A 16,600-nucleotide genomic window follows, 5' to 3' on the forward strand; every position below is an offset into this window, starting at 1 on the left:
TGGCTGCCTGCCCCGGTGTCCAGCACAGGCTGGGAGCACTGTGCATTCCGAGCCTGGAGCCTCTGCCCTCACCGGGACACCCTGAGGGCAGCTCGGGACACCCTGAGGGCATGCTGGGGACACGCTGAGGGCAGCTGGTGACACGCTGAGGGCAGCTCGGGACACCCTGCTCGGGACACCCTGCTCGCTCCCCTCCACACGTGCAGCATGGTGTGTGTGCAGGAGGGAGCCAGGGTGGCTGTCCCGGCTGTGCCATCCGCCCCAGGACGTGGCTGCTTTGTCCCCATCCCGCAGTGCATGCTCCTGCCCGGGCAGGTTAACCCCTTTCTCTCTGCAGAGCTGTGTAACACGCGTCGGGGGCTGTGCCTGCCTGTGCTCCTCTCTGCTGGCCTTGCTGTGCCTTGATGTTGGAGTCCTTTGTGCCTCTCTTCAGTTTGTAATTTTTTGCCTTTCATAACATGTATATTTTTTCCTGTCTTCTATTTTAATTTCCCCTTCCTTTTGATTTTTTTTTTTTATTTCAAGTTTTTACTTTTTGGTTCTGTTCTTTCCAATCTCCTACAGACATGCCCCAGCCGTGACCTCTCGGTGGTCCCACTCTACCTTGTACTTGCTGCTCACGGATCCCAGGCAGGACTGAGGGTGGGGCAGGGCTTAGGCAGAGTTGGCACCGTGTTCACTTTGGTCTCCCACGCTTGTCCCTTTTTAAACCCTTCCTGGAGGCAGCCAGAGAGGTGGCTGAGCCCCGCAGGCTCCCTCAGCAGATGGTGCAGACAGACAGTGTCCCCTCCTTGGCTTTGTGCTGCTTTCCAGGAGAGAAAACCACCCTCACCCCCTCTGGCAGCACTGCCATCAGGTCCTTGTGTGCCATGGGGGCTGCCAGCATCCTCCCAGTGCCACAGCAGCTGCAGGAAGGGAAGGGAGGAGACTGAGGAGTTTTGGGCTGGTTGGTGACCCCCAGGGGCACAGGGCAGCCGAAGCATCCCATCCTCACACAGTGCAAGCTGCAGTGGTACGTGCTGGTGGTGGGGACACGGCTCTGTCCTGCCCAGGTGTGACATCCAAGCCTTGTCCCTGCTGGGGGAGCCACCAGCCAGGACTGGCCCCCAGCAAGGACCTGCAGCCACCAGCCTGTGCTGGAGGAAGGATCTGGGGTCCTGTGTGGGGACACAGGTGCCAGGATGGCCCCGTCCCCCCACCTGTGCTGGGTGTGTGGAGAGGAGGTGGCAGGGCCAGCTGGGGCAGCGAGGAGGGGACACAGGCAGGGACAAGGCAGCAAGGAGAGGGTGCAGCAGGGCCAGTGGGCAGCCCTCTGTCCCACACAGGCACTGCTTGCCAGGGAGCCCCTGCTCCCCCTTCACATGCCGTGCACTGTCCGGAGGCTCTCCAGGGGGCTCTGACTCTGCAGCCCCTCTTTGCTAGAGGCTTATCCCACATGGCTCCCCAGGAGCTCGAGGCCACAGGCTGTCCCAGTGTCAGGTCTCACCCAAGGACCCTCCTCAGACAGGTGTCTTCCTGCAAGTTTTGCTCTGGGGGAGAAGGTCGTCTGCGTTTAAATTGGGACTTTCAGGGGGATGGGCAAGGCCACGGTTCAAGATGCTGCCAGCACAACTTTGCTTCCCCCATCCCTGCCTGTGTCAGGCATCCCAGGGGTGCTGTCAGCAGTGGGGGCTCTCCCAGAGCTTCTGACTGTGCCTGGAAAAAAAATCACCCCTTCTGGCAGGCTTTTGGCTGTGTGGAAAGATCAGAATTCAGTGTCTGCATCCGAGTCTGATCCTCAGGGCAGCCCTGGCTCCTGAGAGGGTGCCAGGCCAGGCTGCTCCTGCTGCTGCAGCACCACTGCTTCACACACCAGCACTGGAAGCTGCAGAATTTGGAATGGAATTGGGAAGGAAATCTTACAAAGAAGGATTTGCTTCTTGCCAAAATCTCACCATGGGGGACAAACCTGGCATTTTTGGCCGAGAGCCTCCCCCAGTCTTCGAGTTTTCAGTTGAGAACAAACAGGAAGGCAAAATTTTGCAGAGGGTGGAAGGTGTTGGTGGGTGATGCTGCATCAATGCCCACCCTTGCCCCCAGTGGCCCCTCCAGCCCCCTGGGCACCTGGCCCTGTGCTGGCAGCACCTTCCCCGGGCTTGCAGAGGTGACACAGCCTGGGCTGCTCTGGGAAGCACCCGGAGGAATTGGCTTTGCAAAGTGAGGCCGTTTGGGCCATTTCCAGTGGACACCCGGAGCACTTCCAGCACGGCAACATAGAGCCCCCCTCGGTGGCACCCCCGACTAACCCTGTGGTGCTGTGAACCCAGCAGTACAGACGAGGCCTTGTCACTGGAGGACAAAGATCTGAGGGACCGGGAGAGGAGAATGGCCAATAACGCCAGGGAGAGGGTGCGTGTGCGGGACATTAACGAGGCCTTTAAGGAGCTGGGACGCATGTGCCAGATGCACTTAAAAACGGACAAAGCACAGACCAAACTGATCATCCTGCAGCAGGCCGTGCAGGTCATTCTGGGCCTGGAGCAGCAAGTACGAGGTATGGTACCGCTGGCAGGTGCATTTCGGGGCCTGTCTCTCCCCCTGGCTCTGCATGCTCTGCTTCTCTGTCCTGACTCTGCTTTCGGTCTCAGCTGTGTGTTTGCAGCACCAGCAGCACCTCCGGCTGCTGAGCTCTCCCCAGCCCTGGCCCGGGGTGGATTTGAGGCTCACCTCTCTCTCTGCTCATGCTTGATATAATTTGGCACCTGGATCCCATTAAGCAGCTTTGGAAAATTCAGTCCTCAACTCTGAGTGCTGGCTGAGGCACTTGGGGGTTCCTGTAACAAGCACATGGAGATGCCCTGGCACAGGGTGCCCAGAGCAGCTGTGGCTGCCCCTGGATCCCTGGAAGTGCCCAAGGCCAGGTTGGCCGGGGCTTGGAGCACTTTGGGATAGTGGAAGGTGTCCCTGCCCATGGCAGGGGGTTGGAACAAGATGGATTTTAATATTCCTTCCAACCCAAACCATTCCATGATCCCATGTTGAAGTGGGGGTGCAGCTGGGCCTGGGGTTCTGCTCGAGGAGGGGCCTGGCAGGTCCTGCAGGGACTGGGGGCTGCACGGAGCTCATCTGCTCACTCAGGCCTGCCTGGCAGGTCCCTGCTGTCCCTCTGGGACGCTGCTGCCAGGGTGATGCTGTTGCCCAGACTGAGGTTGCTCCCCTCCCTTGCTGTTTTGGGCACAGAGCGCAATCTGAACCCAAAAGCGGCCTGCTTGAAACGTCGGGAAGAGGAGAAAGTGTCCGGAGTGGTAGGAGACCCCCAGATGACACTGTCAGCTTCCCATCCTGGTCTAGGAGACGGTCACAACCCTGTTGGACACATGTAAAGGTACTGTTCCCCACCTTTGATCCCACATCCCAGGGTGGGTCCAGCCCTGTGCCCATGCCCTGCTGTGCTCTGGCTGGTCAGCCCCGCTCCCTCAGCAGGAGCCTTGCTTCATTTCCCTGAAATCAGTGACTTGCATGTGTGCAAGGCCTGGCACAGGGTGCCCAGAGCAGCTGTGGCTGCCTCATCCCTGAAGTGTCCAAGGCCAAGTTGAAGGGGCTTGGAGTGACCTGAGATAGTGGGAGGTGTCCCTGCCCATGGCAGGGGTGGAATAAGATGAGCTTCAAGGTCTATTCCAGCCCAACCCATTCCATGATTCTCTCTGTGTCCTGTGGCCCCCCACCCAAAGGCTCTGGCCCACAGCAGAGTGCAGTCCCACAGCTGGGATGGGGGGGCTGGAGCTCTCTGAGTGGGCCCAGCTCTGCTCTGCACCTCCCAGTCCTGCCCTCGATGGCTACTGGAAACCAGCAATTCCTTTTCCTTGTGGGTCTATGAGAGGAAATGGGCAGGTCCCAGAAATGCCAAGAGAGTCAGAGAACGTGAAAATGCCCTGGTGAGGCTGTGGCAGGCACAGGCTCCAGAGGGCTGGTTCCACTTTTAAGGGACCGTGGGAGCATCTGAGCAGTGCAGAGATGGTGGGGGGACTGAGCAGATCCAGGAGTGGTAGGTCAGGAGCTGATCCCATGGAGTGCCTGGAGAGGACACAGTCCCTTGGTGTCCCCTGCCCCAGTGGGTGCCTGGGGATGGCCTGACCAAAACAAAGGCAAAGCTCAGCTGCAGCCCTGCAGGGACAAGCTGCAGCAGGAGCCCTGGGGCCCCCTGTGCAAGGAGCACAGTTTTATTCTCATTTGGGCTTCTACCACTTCAGACTTTTCTTTTATTGTATTATTTCATTTGTAGATCTTTTTGTTCCTCTGGATATGGAGATCTGTAGGAAGAAAACCCTCGGTGTGACCTGCAACCCTGTTGAACCATAAACCATAAACCATGAACCATGAACAGTACTGCTCATACTGACACACGCAGACGGATCCTGGCGTGACGTAAGGGGTGGAAAAAACACTTTGTCAAAAACAAAACGGAAACAAAAAATTGCCTTAAGTATAAAGTGCAGAACAGTCAATACATATCACTCAGTTAGGAGGGGGTGGCGTGTTCTCTTGGCTTGTTCACAAGCAGCCAGCAGCAAAATTGTGCCTAAGCTTGATATTTCTTTTTTAAAAAAAAAGAACATTAGTTATGAGATTTTTTTATGTAGAACAAATAGCAATGCCTTTTGGTTTTTTTAGCTTCTTTTGCATATGTTTTGTAAGCAACGAAAAGATTTTTTTTTGTATAAAAACATGTCTTGTACCCTCCGCTTTTCTGCTGCTGTTTCTATAGTTAACGTTGCATCTTTAGGATCAACCAGAATATTAAAATTGTATTAAGAGAGACTGGATATAAAGAGAGGAATTCTCAGATTCGGCTCGGAAAGCCACTAAAAGCGAATGTAGCCACAGTGAGGGAATGTTCTTCCTTGCCTGGCTTGTACCTTCCATGACAAAAAACAAACTCGTGCTGAATTCACCATCTCTTTTCTTCGGCCACTTCTGATTTGGGAAAAGGAAGTTAAACAGCAGAGCGAGTGGCAGCAGTGCTCCCGCTGCCCCGGCAGTGACCGAGGTGCTCGGCGGGGTTGGCCTTGTCCCGGAGATGCTGGGAGAGAACAGCCCCGGGAGCAGGAGAACCAGGGACTGAGGCGCTTCCAGGTGAGCAGAGCAGCAAGGGATGCACAGGGAAGAGCCTGTTCCACAGGGCAGAGCTGCCCGAGGCGCTTCCAGGAGCAGCACTGAACAAAGACCAAGTGAACAAAGCTGGAGCGTGGCAGGAGGCGGAGGCAGCGGAGCAGCAGCAGCGGGACACGGGGCCAGGAGGCCGGGACACGGGGCCAGAAGGCCGGGACACGGGGCCAGGAGGCTGGGACACGGGGCCAGGAGGCCGGGACACAGGGCCAGGAGGCCGGGACATGGGGCCAGGAGGCCGGGACACGGGGCCAGGAGGCCGGGACACGGGGCCAGGAGGCCGGGCAGCAGCAGCCTGAGGGTGCTGCAGGCAGGGAAGGAGCAGCGAGCTGGCCACTCCAGCCTGGGCAAAGCCGTGAGCAGCAGCAGGATCCCTTCTCGCACCGGAGCCATCGGAAATGCAAAATGCTGCCTCGGGGAGAGGGGTGGCTTCACACCCCACTGTCACCTGCTGTCACATCTCCCAGGCGTCCTTGGAGGCAAACTGAGCTCAGCACTGCCACGGGATGTGAGTGGCCACCATCACCTGTGCATGGGCTCCTCCCTTGGCACTGGGGAGGAGGGCAGCAGGAGCTCCTGTCCGTGTGCTCCAAGCAGCCAGCTATCCCTTCACTCCAAGGGATTCCCAGTCACTCCAGACCACTCTGGTGTGCTCAGCAGGAGGAGGATCCCTGGCAGCCCCTCTGGGTGCCCTGGAGGTGTGGAGCAAAGAGGTGCTGGGCAGTTCTGGGCTGCAGCAGCCGGTTTGGAGATGGCCATGGCAAAACATCCACCAGGAATTTACTCTTGTTTCTTCCCTCTCCTTCCCCTTGTGAAACGTTTTGTGCCTGGTTCTTCCCAGCTCTGCAGAGCCCAGTCAGGCAGGATGGTGCATGAGACATGGGTACTGGTCTGGGGGATGTGGGGAACTCCCCTCTCCCCTGCAGGCTCCATCTCTCCCTGTGCTGCTCCAGCCTGGGCTCCTGGGGAAGCTGTGTTGCTGTGGCACAGGGAAAGGGAGGGACTGGCAAACAGGATTAGGTCCTGTGGCATTTGCCAGCAACCCCAGGCTCTTGGCATAACCTGGTGCTCCTCCACGTGCTTTGTGCTCTGGCAAGCTCTGCTGGAAGTGCTCAGGGCAGTGCTTATCTGCCACCCACGCTGGGCACTGTGGCCTCAGCCCCTGTGGCAGCTCCAAGCTGAGCCACTCCAAGTGCCAGGATAGGATGGGACTGTCCCTGCTGCCCCTGGCCCTGCCCTGGGCTCCCCAGCATCCAGCCATCACTCTGAAGCTTTTGGGTGCTCTCACCATTCCTTCTGCGTGGTGAGACCTCAGCAGCCCCAGCTCTGTCCCTGGGAAGGGCAGGAAACTCAGTGGTTCCAGTAACCCAGGTGCTTCTTGCCTGTGTCAACAGACACATTTTAGCCTAAACAGCTCATCAGGTTACAACACTTCCCTCCCTGGGGCTCCTGTGGGTGCTGGAGCAGGGGGCAGGGAGATGGATGAGGTTTTTCTCCCCTTGTGACAGCCTTGACTCCATTCATGCTCTGGAGAGCAAACTGGAGGGCTCAGCAGCTGCTTTCTGTTTCATCCTGCTCCATTGGTGACACTGCAAAGTACCCACTGCTCAGGGGTTTTGGCTGGCTCAGTGCCCCTGTCCCAGGACCAGGAGGGATGGAGCAGTGTCCCAGCCCTGGAAAGCTTGAAACCCTACAAAAAAAATTAAAAGTGGTTCACAAACCCTTTGATTTTGCCCCAAGAATTGGAGGTGGCAAGAATGGGCAACTGGACTTAAAGGACTAGTCAAGAAAAATCCATAAATTCAACAAAAGTGGAAACCTGAGAAGATTTATGAGTTGTTCACAAATTTGCTGAACTTCTTTATCCCCTCCTAGTCCTGTAGGCCAAGGAGGAATCCTGATGAGCCAGAGCCTTTCTCACCATCCCAGAATCCCCAGGCATTGCAACAAAAATGGGGCTTTTCATCTGCATTTAGGTGGTTTAAGATGTTACTTCTGACAGCAAATCCAGCCAGCTTCCTTCCATGGCAAGACTTGGGTGAAGATCCTTGAGCATGAGCCCTCAGAGGCAGGGTTTGGAGAGATCATCTCAAAAGCACAATGTAGGGGGTGGCAGTGCTGTCCCTGGAGCTGCCTTGATGGCACAGGGTGACAGTTTTGTGTGCCAGCCCAGTGTGGCCTCAGTGGCATCTCTGCATTCCAGGTGCTCAGGGAACAACTGGGAAGAGCAGCAAGGAAAAATTCCTTTGTCTTGCCAATGTGTTTGGCTCAGTGTGAACATGGTGCCTGTAATCTGCCAGGGAAAGTGGCTTTTCTAAAAAGAACCACTGCCAGGTGCTGTCCCCAAAATACCCCCAGCCCAGCCCTGAAATGTCACTCTGTAGCAATGAAACTCTTGTCTTTAGGTGTGGTCAGTGAGGGCCAGGTCTGCACCTCTCTAGCCCACAGCTCTGCTCCATTCCACTTGGGATCTTAGAGATCCCCAGACCTGCTCCTCTGCCTGCCTGTGTCCCCCACAGCAGTGGGGCTGCCAGGAGAGGTGTCACGGGGGGTGACATGCTGTATGGTGCCATTTATTCCATCTTCTCCTTCCTCTCTCAGCCTTTGCTTGCATGGCTGCTCCTGGGGACACGTGCCCTCTTCTTTGGGGGCCACTGAGCCCCCCCAAAGCTTCCTTCATCAGATGGGGCAGATGCCTTCCCTTCTGTGCAGCTTCTAGTCCCTCTTTCCCCAGGCTGCATCCCCGTGGAGTAGCAGAACTGGGGCACTGCCATGGGACATTTCCTGTGTCCCCAGCCCAGGGCCCTCCTGTTGCCCTGCTCAGCCAGCCCCCTGCCCCCCTGCACACAAGCTGTGCATGCCACAGGACTGGGGAGCATCTGCAATCCAGTCTGTCAACGGGAAAATGGCAGATTGTTGTTTTCTCCCTTTTCACCTGCTTTTTCCCCAGAGCAAAGCAGCTGCAGCCTCCCATGGCTTGGTACTCAGGCAGTGGTGGCAATGTGGCTGCTCCTGCTCACAGCCCAGGGGCAGAATTCCAGCTGTGTGGCAGTCCCCCCTGTCACAGCCCCCAGCCCAGGGGCAGAATTCCAGCTGTGTGGCAGTCCCCCCTGCCCATGACCCCCACTCACAGCCCCAGCCAGCAGCTCTCGGGGCTCTCTGCTCCCCTGCTTTCACAGCTGCCCCCCAGAGCCGTGCTGGCAGGAAGGATGGACTCAACCTGTGGTTTCCTCAGGAGGCTGTAATTCCAGAGTCAGGGCAGAAACTGCTCTCCAGGTCCCTTGTGCCCCACCAGTGTCCCCACTGAAGCCAGCAGAGCCTTTGGGCCCTTGCTGGGTGGTTCCAGTTGTGGGGGATGGAGAAACAGGAGGTTCTGGCACCCCCCCATCCCTTGCACCCCTTGAGCTTTGCTGCCAACTTTGTGGCGAGTGGAACCCGAGTTCCTCTTGCAGGCCCTGCTGTGCTGTACTGGGGAGCCTGGGCCAGCTGCAGTTCCATCCCTGGGCTGTGGGAGGTGAAGCAAAGCTGGGGATGGAGCTGGGCCAGAACAAGCCTTGAGCCCCCAGCTGCAGTGCTGGCAAACCCAGAGCAAGCCCTGGCCACTGGACTCCCCCTTCCTGCCCAACACCAGCAATAGCAAGGCCTGTTTTCTGTACCCCGAGCTTGCACAAGGTCTTTGCCCTGGTAAAAATCCTATGCAAATCTTATCCCTCTCCCCTCTTCCAGGGCTCTGCAGATCCCAGCCCAGCCAGTTCTCTCTGCTCTTGTCTGTAATTCCTGCTCCCTGCTGCCCTCAGGGTCCAGCTTCATTCCTGGCAGCTCCAAAAGCATTTTGAGACCTGTGCTCTGGAGCTGGGAGGGGGCAGGTGAGACTGTAGGAGCACCCAGCTCATACTGAGCACTGAACTGCAGGGGCAGGGCCTGGTCCTGGGGCTCCTGCACGCACCCTTCATCCTCCTGTGCCTTCTGCTCCATGCTGGTGGGGCTCTGCCAGCATCCCTCATCCCCCTGAAAGGAGAAGCTCTGTTCCACCTTGCTGCTGCCCAGACTGCCCTCTTCTAACTCCTGAGCCTCAGGCTTGGCTGGGGCTGCTCTTCCTTCAGCCACCACAAGCCTGAAGGGGTGTTTCCCTTCCTCCCATGCTCCCCAGTCTCTCCAGCCAGCATCTCTGAGCTGTTCCCCTTGGCAGAGGGGCAGCCCATGCCAGCAGCTGCCCATCAGCTGGGACACAGGCAGGAGGATTTGAGGGGTGGGTGCTGCCAGTGTCCCCCAGCACAGCTGCCTCTCCCTGCTCTTGGGGACCTGGTGCTCTGTACTTTGATTTCCAGGACAATTCAGCCCTTTTGGGGAGCCAGCAGAGCTGTGCCTGCAGGACTCCCACGGGGAGGGGGCTCTGCTTAGGAGGGTGGTGCAGGCTCCTCGTGACCTTTTGCCAAACCTTGTGTGTCCATCTGCAGCCCAGCTCTGGGCCAAGGGCACTCCTGTCGTGGGTCTCCACACTGGTATCTCTGTTCCCCTGGGTTTGTACCCCTCCTGCTCCTCAGGGCTCCCCGTTCCCACCCTGGCCCAGCCAAGCAAGGCTCTAACTAACACTCACCCCTGGACATCTCAGCCCAGCGTGGCTGCAGCACCAGCCCAGGAGAGCAGAGGCGTTTCTGCTTCCAAAGGGGATGTCCTGGTACCAAGGCCTTTGGCCAAAGAGCATCCCCGTGCCCTGCATCCCTCGGCTGTGCCCTGCATCCCTGGGCTGTGTCCTGCACCCCTGGGCTGTGCCATGCACCCCTGGGCTGTGTCCTGCACCCCTGGGCTGTGCCATGCACCCCTGGGCTGTGTCCTGCACCCCTGGGCTGTGTCCTGCACCCCTGGGCTGTGCCATGCACCCCTGGGCTGTGCCATGCACCCCTGGGCTGTGTCCTGCACCCCTGGGCTGTGTCCTGCACCCCTGGGCTGTGCCATGCACCCCTGGGCTGTGTCCTGCACCCCTGGGCTGTGCCTGGGAGCCGTGGGGCTCCTGGAGGCAGCGAGCTGGGGACACCACGGGTCCCCCTTGCCAGGGCCACGTCTTCCCAAACGAGCAGAACCCACCAGCTTTTGGGCAAACCTTGTGCCATGGAGCACCTGGGAGGGAAGGAGCCGCTGCTCCTGTGCCTGGGGAGGCAGGGCAGGGGGGACCCCGCGCTGGGAGTGACCTGTTGGGTGCCGAGGGCTCCAGCTCTCTGGAAACAAAGCATTCCTGGGATGTTCTTTATATTTTTGTAGGAATGGGGGGTGGGAGAGCAGATGGGAGATGCCTGCGGAAGTTGTTTATTTTTAACCCTGTAGAAAGTTATGGGTTGTCTTTGGTTTTTGGCCTTTAAAATGAAAAATGGTCCTTGCTTTTGATGTTTATGCTGCCTACCTGTAAATCCAGATGTACTTAAGTGGCTGAAATCCTTGTTCTTAAATCAGATACACATTATAGTTTTGAACTATATATATAGTAAATATATATATATATATGCCTAACCCAGCAAAAAATAAAAAAAAATAAAGTATTTGGGGGTGGGAAATGCATTGCTCTTTGAAATGAATCACAATTGGGGGATGAAATTGTGTTTCTGAGTGCCTCAAGATATGAATTGTTTTCATTTTTTTAAATAATTTTATACAAGTGTCAAAACAGCTGGCTGGATTATTTGGAATTTTTAAATAATCCTAACTTTTTTAAAGTAGATTTTGAGAACTGTCCTGTATATAACAGTAATGTAGCAATAAATGTGACATTTTATAACAATATTACTTTTTTTATCCCCATGTGTGTCCTTCAGATGTTGTACCCCTAGGAATGAAAAGTTGGAATAAAGGCTTTGCCTTGTACTAAAAAACAAAAGAAAGCACGAGCCAGGTTTTCAGACACTTGCTCTGGGTGTGGATCCTGCCTCCTGCATGCTGTTGTTTGCCTCTGCCCCTGGGGAGTACCCACAAAAAATCCACTCAAATCCAGTTAAATGCCCCCAGCCCATCCAGGAGCCCAGCACAGACTGGTGATGGGAGAAGTTCATCAAATCAGAGTCGTTAAGGTTGAAAAAGACCTTTCAGATCACTGGGTCCAGCAGTCAGTTCAGCACTAACCCATGCCCCAAGTGCCACATGCATTGTTTGAACACTTGCAGGGATGGTGACTCCACCCTTCTGCCCAGGGCAGCCTGTGCCAGTACCTGACAACCCTCATTGGGAAGAAATTATTCCTAATATCCAACCTAAACCTTCCCTGGCACAACTTGGGGCCGTTTCCTCTCCTCCTGTCCCTCACTCCCTGGGAAGAGCCCGACCCCCACCTGGCTCCATTCTCCTGCCCCCCAGGACTGTCACAGAATTACAGACTCATTGGGGCTGGAAAGGACCATAAAGCCCATCTCATTGCACTGCCTGCCACGCGTGGGAACACCTTCCACTGGGCCACATGCTCCATCCAGCCTGGCCTTGCACACTTCCAGAGCCGAGGCCCCTGCTGGAAGCAGCCTTCCTTCCCCAGGTCTGCTGCCTGTGCTCTCACTGTGCTGCTCTGGCTCGAGGCTTGTCTGCACAGAGCAGGACAGACAGTCCGGACTAACTGGAAGTGGCTCTGGCAATGGCTGGTTAAATCTCCTTAGCCTTGGGTGCCTTCTCTCAGCAGTGAGGCAGCTCTGCCCCTCCTGAGCTGCTCTGGGTGCATGGATGACAGTCCTTCCTTAGACTGCATCACAAAACCACAGAATCATTGAGACTGGGAGACTTTGAAGATCACCCAGTCCCAACAGCACTGCCATGTCCACCTCTAAAGTGTCCTCAAGAGCCAAATGCACACATTTTTTTAATGCTTCTAGGGATGGTGACTCCACCACTGCCCGGGGCAGCCTGTGCCAGCTGTTTACAGCCCAGATCCAGACGAGGGAGAAGCGTGTGCTTGGGAGCAGCCTGGAAGATGGATGCTCAACAAATGCACAAGGTGGAGCATAAAGCAGGCAAGTGCCAGTGTCCGGAGCAGGCCTGGGCTGGGGAGGGCAGGAGCAAGGAGCAGCACAGAGGGGCTGCTGAGAGCATTCAGTGAGCACTGGCCACCAAGTGAGCTCCTGCCAGCACTGGAGACGAGTCACTACCAGCTGGAGATGAGCTGGGATGGGACTACCAGATCCTAGGGGCAAATGTCATGTCATGCTTGCACCGCCAGACAATCACAGAATCACGGAATGGTTTCGGTTCTAAGGGATCTTAAAGCTCACCCCATGGGCAGGGACACCTCCCACCATCCCAGGCTGCTCCCAGCCCTGTCCAGCCTGGCCTTGGGCACTGCCAGGGATCCAGGGGCAGCCACAGCTGCTCTGGGGTGTCTGATCCAGAGTTCTCCTGCACGTTCACAAGCGGCCGAGCAAGCTCCGAGCAGATCCTGGGGAACACGATGGAATTGATGGTGATTTTATGACCCTCTCCTGAAAAACCTGGCTGGAAACTCCCTCTCCTGTTGGGGGAGACTGAGTGGCCATGATAGGGTGGTTTGAGGGGGCACTGACGGGCTCTGGGGACATCACTTTGGGAAGGGGGCACTTCCCTCCAGCACAAGAGGCTGGGAAGCAGTCCCAGCTCAGTGCAGGGACACTGCCACCCCTCAGGGCCCGTGTCCCCTCTCCAGCCTGGGCACATCCTGTCCCCTCAGGGCTTGTGCTGGGCTCTGTTCCCTCTCTGGTGCAAGCACAGGCCTCACGTCCCCTCTGCAGTGCAGGGACAGCCGGTTCCCCCAGGGCAGCTGCTGTCCTCCCTCCGCTGTGGGGACAGCCTCTTCCCCCAGCCCGTGTCCCCTCAGAGCTCATGTCCTCTCAGGGCTGGTGTCACGGCTCTCATCCCTCCCCAGCATGGGGACAGACTGTCTCTTCAGGGCTCGTGTCCCCTGTCCAGTGTGGGGACAGTCTGTCCATCCATTCCGCCTGTCCATCCATCTCTATCCCACCTGTCCACGGAGCTGCGAGGTGCAGGGGGAGCTGCAGGTGATCGCCTCCAGTCCTGCCCCTGACCCCGTGTTGCACCTGTCCATCTGTCCATCCATCCCACCTGTCCGTCCATCCATCCATCCATCCATCCATCCATCCATCCATCCATCCATCCATCCATCCATCCATCCATCCATCCATCCATCCATCCATCCATCCCACCTGTCCGTCCATCCATCCATCCATCCATCCATCCATCCATCCATCCATCCATCCATCCCACCTGTCCATCTGTCCATCCCACGTGTCCACCTGCCCGTCCCCTCCGCCCGTGTCCCCTCAGGCCTCGCGTCCCCCCCAGCACAGAGACAAGCCCGTCCCCTCAGGGCTCGTGTCCCATCTGGGCTGGTGTTCCCTTGGCTGGTGTTTCCTTAGTGCCCGAGACCCCTCAGGACAGCCTGTGTACCCTCAGGGTGGTTCGAGTCCCCTCAGGGCAGCCCGTGTCCCCCCAGGCCCGTGTCCCCTCAGGCCCGTGTCCCCTCAGCTCGCCCCGTGTCCCCTCAGGGCGCCCCGAGTCCCCGCAGGCTCCCGCGCAGCCCCGCGCGGGCCGGTTGCGCCCAGCCCCGCCCCGCTGCAGCCCCGCGCGTGCTCGCAGCGCCGCCGCCGCCGCCGCTCGGGGTCACTTTGTGAGGCGGCGCCATCGCCATGTTGAGCCAGCTGCTGGGGCCGCGCTACGCGCAACTGCTGCGGACCTGGTGAGGAGCTGCCGGGCTGCCCGCGCCGCGCTGGGGCTGCCCGCGCCTGCCCGCTTCCACCCCGGGCTCTCTGTCCGCTCCGAGCCGGGCTCTGCTCGCCCGGCCCGGGGCTGTCCGCCGGGCCCGGGGCTCCGCGCTCTCCTCACCGCGTCCTCCGCGCACGGCCGCGCACTCAGCGCGCTCTGTGGGAGCCTGAAGGGCATCCCGGCCCCTTCGCGACCTCTGGCCGAGGCCTCCCCGTTCCTTCCGCGCCCTCTGAGGGTCGCTGAGGGTGGTGGGGTGCGGAGCAGCGCTCGGGCCGGGCTGAGGGGCCGAGAGCCGCGGGCAGGGCTTGCGGCCCACCTGGGACCAGAGCTCGGGAAGGCTCTGAGGAGCGGCTGAGGGCCCTTGGCTCGTTCAGCTGGAGCACGGGAAACTGAGGGGAGGCTCCTCGAGCTGTGGCAGGGCTTGGCATGGAGCTCAGGGCAAGGCTCTTGGCCCCGAGGGTGCTGGCACTGCCCAGGCTGCCCAGGGAATGGTCCCGGCCCCAAGGCTGCCAGAGCTCCAGGAGCGTTTGGACAGCGCTGCCAGGGCTGCTCAGGGTGGGGCTGTTGGGGTGGCTGTGCAGGGACAGGGGCTGCCCTGAGCATCCCCGAGGGTCCCTTCCAGCTCAGGGTATTCTGGAATTCTAAGCTCTTTTCCTGATAGAGGTGACTTTCTCAGGTACCTCAGCCACGAGCATCGGCCAGGCCTTGCACAGTGGTAATTTGTTGTTTCCCTGGGTGTGTCTGCCCTTTAGGACCCCCACCCTGGTGACATGGGGTGGTGTGGCTGGCGTTGGTGTGATCTGGGCCACAGACTGGAAGCTGGTCTTGCAGTACGTTCCCTACATCGGCGGCAAGTTCAAAACTGAAGACTGAGCTTCCCTCTAATGGTGAGTTTTGGTTGTACATCTTGTAGCTTAATCAATAGAATTATAAAATCACAGAATCCCGGATGGGTTTGGGTTGGAAGGACCTTAAAGCTCACCCTGTTCAGCCCCTGTCATGGGCAGGGACACCTCCACTATCCCAGGCTGCTCCAAGATCTGTCCAGGACAACCTAGCCTGCAACACTTGAACACCAACACATTAACCCTGTATTGTTGTGACAGTGGATATTTCTTCTTTGCCTGGGGAACAATCATATTTTTTTCTGTTTTTTAAATGGTGCTTCACAGAGCACCAGAAGGATGGAATATTCATTAGAATATGTTTTTCAAATGAATATTTTGCAAGCAGCAGGTCTTTACAACATAATGCAGTTCTTAGGAGGTCAAATCAGGCTAATTTGGAACTTTTGACTTATCTGTTTACTTCTGTTCCTGAGCAGAAGAGCTACAAGCTCAGGACTTGTTTTGTGGCTAGGCAAATTCAGACTCCTTTCTGCTCCTTGTATGTGGTATTAAAAGTAAATTGAATTTTCAGAGCTGGTTATTGTATTCCACAAATTCCTTGGAAGATTTGCTTTCTCAAGGTTTTGGTTCTTTTGCTTCTTTAAATGCCTATCAGAAGTGCTGTTCTGAATGTTCTGAAAGTCTGGCCATTCCTAAAGCTGGAGCAGCAGTTAGACAATCCTTCTGTAGGGGCTCTAACTGCATATTCTTTCTGGTGGGCAGGCTTTGGATTTCTTTATTTCTTACTGCAGACAGAAGAGAGTCAGGAAGATTTTTCCATTCATTAAAGGATGCTAATGGAGAAACTCTGAGTCCTGAGGAAACTGTCCACCTCAGGGTTTGTTTTTTCTGGTCAGAATAACAGTTACATCTAAATGTTGATTCATGAAAGTGAGCTATTTGTGTTCCAGCTACACAGTATTTTGTAGGGAAGTCAGTTTGGAAAGCACAGGCAGTACTTTTTAAGTCCTTTTTCAGCAATAATTGTTGCAGTTTAAACAATTTACTGTTTGCAAACTTTGTATTGCACAGATCCTTCTGTAACCAAGAGAGGAATGAAACTTTTCTTGGAAGTCAGCTGAACTGGAGGCATTTTGGGTCGTTGTGATGTTTACAGACAAGTCATAGAACCATAAAATCACCCAGTGGGTTGGGTGGGAAGGGGCCTCAGAGCCCATTCAGTCCCATGGGCAGGGACACCTTCCACTATCCCGGGCTCTCCAAGCCCTGTCCAGCATGGATAGAGAAAAGTTTCCAAGTGGAAAAGCTCTCAGGTTATGTAGAGGCAATTAAATTACCTGCTGAGGGCTTTCCTTCCTTAAAAATTGTCAGAACACAGCTCTATTCCTGAGCCCACAGCCTGTGTTTCCCATTTTGGAGTAGGAACTTTGTGTGTCTGGAAAGAGGAGCAGAGAAAGGGGATGTGTCTGTGGTGGCCTGTGCTCCCTTCCAGAGGGACTCCAGGCCTGCCCACCCACACCTGGATCAGCTCCTGTGCCTGAAACTTCCAGCCTGGATCCTGGAGCCTTTTGAAGTCTCTCCTGGTGGCTGCTGTGGCTGTGTGCAGGAGGCTCTGCTTAACGACTGCTCTGTGTTTGTTGTAGGATTCTGTTGCTGGAGAGTGTTGGGAGCCTTCCGTCCGCTGAGACCCCGCTGGGTGACCCTGAAAGCAGTACAGATTCTGCAGCAAGCTGTGGTCTGTCTGTCTGTCCGTCTCTCCCATGAACAGCTGTGAGCAAATTCACCCTCACTGACCACTTCCCTCTGAGCACTTTCCCAGCACATCTTGCCTTGATGGGAGTAATTTATAAACCTGGTGTACCAAATAAACCAAGTGAATGGTT

General features: G+C 56.6%; 2 protein-coding genes across 18 annotated transcripts in view; both read left to right on the plus strand.

Annotated features, from left to right (window-relative positions):
* Window positions 1-10,920, plus strand: part of TCF3 (transcription factor 3) — an 83,840-nt gene extending 72,920 nt beyond the window's left edge. For 9 of the 17 annotated variants that reach the window (XM_064396048.1, XM_064396050.1, XM_064396049.1 and 6 more), the window contains 2 exons: window positions 3,220-3,364; window positions 4,262-10,920. In XM_064396048.1, the coding sequence (XP_064252118.1) occupies window positions 3,220-3,362 (143 nt within the window). In that variant the 3' untranslated portion in view covers window positions 3,363-3,364; window positions 4,262-10,920. Of the gene's footprint in view, window positions 1-2,306; window positions 2,534-3,219; window positions 3,365-4,261 lie in introns of all 17 variants that reach the window. The other 8 variants (XM_064396052.1, XM_064396057.1, XM_064396058.1 and 5 more) reach the window with 3 other exon arrangements.
* A 2,841-nt stretch (window positions 10,921-13,761) lies between these two features.
* LOC135284671 (cytochrome b-c1 complex subunit 10) lies at window positions 13,762-16,600 on the plus strand. Its single transcript, XM_064396301.1, has 3 exons — window positions 13,762-13,843; window positions 14,622-14,756; window positions 16,361-16,600. Exons 1-2 carry the CDS (start codon window positions 13,794-13,796, stop codon window positions 14,740-14,742), a joined length of 171 nt encoding a protein of 56 aa, XP_064252371.1. The 5' UTR covers window positions 13,762-13,793; the 3' UTR covers window positions 14,743-14,756; window positions 16,361-16,600.

The sequence above is a fragment of the Passer domesticus genome, chromosome 21 (genome assembly GCF_036417665.1).
Source record: "Passer domesticus isolate bPasDom1 chromosome 21, bPasDom1.hap1, whole genome shotgun sequence".
In the NCBI taxonomy this organism is placed as follows: Eukaryota; Metazoa; Chordata; class Aves; order Passeriformes; family Passeridae; genus Passer; species Passer domesticus.

Coding starts and splice junctions, on each gene's coding strand:
- LOC135284671 (XM_064396301.1), top strand. CDS start 13,794: ATGTTGAGCCAGCTGCTGGGGCCGCGCTACGCGCAACTGCTGCGGACC. Junction 13,844..14,621: donor GCGCAACTGCTGCGGACCTG/GTGAGGAGCTGC, acceptor TCTGCCCTTTAG/GACCCCCACCCTGGTGACAT.